The sequence below is a fragment of the Piliocolobus tephrosceles genome, chromosome 12 (assembly GCF_002776525.5).
Source record: "Piliocolobus tephrosceles isolate RC106 chromosome 12, ASM277652v3, whole genome shotgun sequence".
Classification (NCBI taxonomy): Eukaryota; Metazoa; Chordata; class Mammalia; order Primates; family Cercopithecidae; genus Piliocolobus; species Piliocolobus tephrosceles.
In genome coordinates, this window is record NC_045445.1 from 87355176 (window position 1) to 87359006 (window position 3831).

Sequence of the window (3831 nt, forward strand, 5' to 3'; positions counted from 1 at the left end):
AGAAAGAAAGAGAGAGAGAAAGAAAGAAGAAAGAAAGAAAGAAAGAAAGAAAGAAAGAAAGAAAGAAAGAAAGAAAGAAAGAAAGAAAGAAAGAAAGAAAGAAAGAAAGAAAGAAAGAAGGAAAGAAAGGGAACATATGATAACTTACTTTTCCTTGCAAGTGTTGGCTTACCAGGAAGGAAACTGGTAAGTGAGAGTGCCAGGTCCAGGACAGTTTAGAAGGTTTGTCTGGCCTCAGTTTCCTCATATGCAAAATGAGGATAACCATATCTAGGCTACAAAATATTTTATACATGTTTTATAAACTATAAAGTACTACCCAATAGCTTTTGTACATACACACACTCTCCATCCTCACTTCACACTCCATTCCCCACTGCCTTCAGAGACAGGACCCAAGGTAGTTTTCCTGACCTTTATTGGCACTACAATATGTGAGAGTAGTAGGAGGTGGGAAAAGCCTGAAGGCCTTCCTGACAAGGAGGCAGGACAAGGCCTGACCACCCCAAGAGAAATCAAGAAATATAAATAAGTATCTCTTAGGTCCCAATGCCAGGCAAGTCCAGGAGCATCACATGGTCAATGCAGGATCCACACCCACAGTAGAAAAGTTGGTCTGGAACTACAGAAAGGGCACAAACTATTAAGTTAGACAGTCCTGTGACCTTGGGAAGTTATTATACTTCTTTGAGTCCATTCTCTCCTGTATAAAATGGGGATAGTCATATCACCCCTCTCCCTAGACCTGAGGTATAGATGAAATGAGACCAAAGATAAGACGGTAATATATAGAGTAAATAGAAATTGCAGTGAAATATCTTAGAGCTACCCACTCATACTACAAAGAAATATTGAGTCACTGTAAAGTCTTCCTAAATTTTATTGGCACTGAAACAGAACATGGATTGAGCATAAACCCCTCCAAAAACAATTTTTAAAAAACCCAAAAAGTACACAAAAAACCCCTGAATACAAAATCTAACCTTTCTCCCCAGCCTCCCTAAGGGTAAGTTACTGACTCTAAGGCAGCTATTAATAGATTGCCCCACAATTCCAGGTTTGAATTTAGCCAATATAGGACATATCACCAAGTGAGTGTCAATAATTCACAGCAATGCACACAAGACTCCTCAAGGTCAGGCAGAGTCGGGGGTGGTAGATAGGGGAACTGAAGGAGGCTCTAAGCTAGGGGTATTGCATGGTGGGACAGGATGGCCCCTTGAGGACTGAACCCTGGGGAGAAGACAAACAGGAATAATAAAAACAAATAACGAGTACTTTAAGAATGGATTGTATGACCTATAGTGACAGATGACATCACTAATACTGAAAGCTTCTTATATTAATATTTTTGGCAAAATGTCGTTTTGTAATACAGTATATGCTTTCCAAGTGTGGGGGTGGTAAAGGAATGAGGCCAAAATGATCCTGCCCCAAGACTAATATCTTCTAATGGTGCATTAGCAAGGAAGGCAGAAATCAGTATTTAGATATCAGTAAAATACATAATACTATAGAAAGGAGAAGAGCACATATGAGACAGAGAAGGAGGTGGATGCTCCTGGGTTGAGAGCAACGGGTGGGGGTGTGGAAGGAACTAGGCCAGAATCCCCAGCAGCTCTCTGGTTTACAGCTCCAAGGGACAGAACAGCTGGTGTCAAGACCTGGGTTAGAGGTTTGTCAAACAGAGGCAGGGCCCAGTCACCACTTTGGAGGGGAGTGATGAGAAGGGAATTTTGGTCACGTGAAAGGGTTGAGTAAACTGGGATCAGGGCACAGACTTCTCTCACCACATTCAGCTTCTTGCACTCACTCCCTAGTTGAGCCTACTGGCATCAAGCTCTAGATGCCAAGCCCGGGATGGCTGTGGAGCAGGAGCTATGGCCCAAGTAGCTCTGAGAGGGGAAGAGACCTAAAACCCCTGGCAGGGAAAATACTGAAGCTAGGTGTGAACATATCCTCTCTTTTCACAAGAGTCCTGATGGGGCTGACTGAGCTTTTGGATACTCATCCCTACTGTTATAGCTGGAGAGGATTTGGGGATTGAAGCAGGGAGGGGGAGATCCCATGAAGTGACTGCAGATCTGGAATAATAAGTAAGGGGTAGCTCTGCCCACAGAGCTCACTTTAGACAGGCCTATACTCCTATAAGGAATTGTGGTAGGATCTTCTACTCAGCCTTGCCAGAACAGAATGGTCAATGGCCTTCTAGTACATTTGGTGAAGCCTCTTGAAGGCACTGTTTCCCCCATCCACCCTGGGGAGAAATTGAGTCCCTAAAGTCAACGACAAGGCTTATTGAGGCTGAGTTTGTAACAGGTCCAATCTGGAAGGTAGAAACAAAAATGACTGAACATCTTTTTATCCCTCAGTCATTACAAAGCCTAAATAACTCTAAACGGGATGGGCACTGGGAGGACAAATTTTAGGTCAGTTGACATCCTGGAGCAGATATCCAAGGTCCTGTCTCATTCCCTAAACCATGTAATACTCTAACCCTGTAAATCTCAGGACCCTGAAGAAGAAGGCAGTGGTAGGGGAGGGGAAGGGAGCTAGCTTCCAACCTACTCCACACTTGACTCCCATTGGACAACAGTAAGTGTAAGGGTATTTGCAAAATCAAGTGGAAAGTACCTCTGGGCTGGGCAAGTAGGATATTCTAGCAATACAGATTAAATGGAACAGAGAAGAGAAAGGAGGTTCCATTGGCACCATAATGAGCCATTCATTTGCCCAGGGAAGTCGGTGGGGGCTAAGGGGCTAGGTTTGGTCCCATGGCTACACTAAATGCTTGGCATGACTCCAGGGCTGCTCTGGTTAGTGGCTCCAGCATAGTATGAGTTAGGTGAGTTAGGTGTAGGAGTGTGGGGACAAGGAAAAAGGGAGGAGGGGTCCCTAGAGGCTGGGTGCCCATTACATGGACTCAAATTCGTCAATGCGCTGCTTGGTGTTGCCCTGCCGGATCTGGCGCAGGGTCTTGTATTTGTCTCGGCCCAGTCGCATGTTCTCAGCATGGATCATGTCATTGGCAGTCTTCTTGGACTCATCTCGCGCATTGGCCAGCTCCGAAGTGAGGGCCTGCGAGGGTGCACAGGAACACAGAGGTCAATGGCTTTTTCTCATTTTACCTCCTGTTATTTGACCAGACTTCTCTTCTCTTCTGTTTCCTTCTTTCTTCCTCACCCTTTCTCTCTATATATAAATATTGAGTCATTTCCAACTCTGTTAGAATTGCGGTGGGGCAAGAATATTTTTAAAAAATAAAAATAAAACAGACTTAGGGGACCAGCTGATAATGGGTATTCTCTGAGAGTAGAACAACATACCAAAGATTCAGGTGGGAATTTTGTCAGCTAGATATTTTCTTAATGTAAGAGGTGAATGTAGTGAGTGGGAGGTGGGGCAGAGAGAAAATCTCAAAAAGGGAAGAGATAGCCTAAGGTCTGATTAATAAGGGAGAGGTACCTATCCTTAAAGCTGTCACTTAAGAAAGGCTTGGGCTCCCACACAGCACTGGGACAGGATCTTATACCTATCTCCCATGATGGTTAGGGAATACCATGGGCTACTAAATCAATGCATAGTCTCCTTGACTCTTGGCCCTACTTGGATACCTTCAGGTGCTTCTGCACACGCTCATTCTTCTCCGCCTCAGTGGTACGTTCCTCCTCACTGCGGTCCTTGGCCATAGCATCAGCCCGTAGGTCAGCACTAGCCTCTGCCCCATTCTCATCCTGCTCATCCTGCTCATTCTCAGCAGGCTCAGCCACATGAGGTGTACTCATGGCAGTCTTCAGCTCAGCACGGGTCTTCTCCAAGTCTTCCTGTACC

The 3831-nt window shown here is 44.9% G+C and overlaps 1 protein-coding gene across 1 annotated transcript in view; it reads right to left on the reverse strand.

Annotated features, from left to right (window-relative positions):
- Positions 1-862: 862 nt before the first annotated feature.
- The window catches only part of MSN (moesin), a 74683-nt gene continuing 71714 nt past the window's right edge, over positions 863-3831 (reverse strand). Inside the window, exons 8-9 of the mRNA XM_023198422.1 lie at positions 3615-3824; positions 863-3078 (exon numbers count right to left, since the gene is read on the reverse strand). Of these exons, the coding sequence (XP_023054190.1) occupies positions 2914-3078; positions 3615-3824 (375 nt within the window). The 3' untranslated portion in view covers positions 863-2913. The remainder of the gene's footprint in view (positions 3079-3614; positions 3825-3831) is intronic.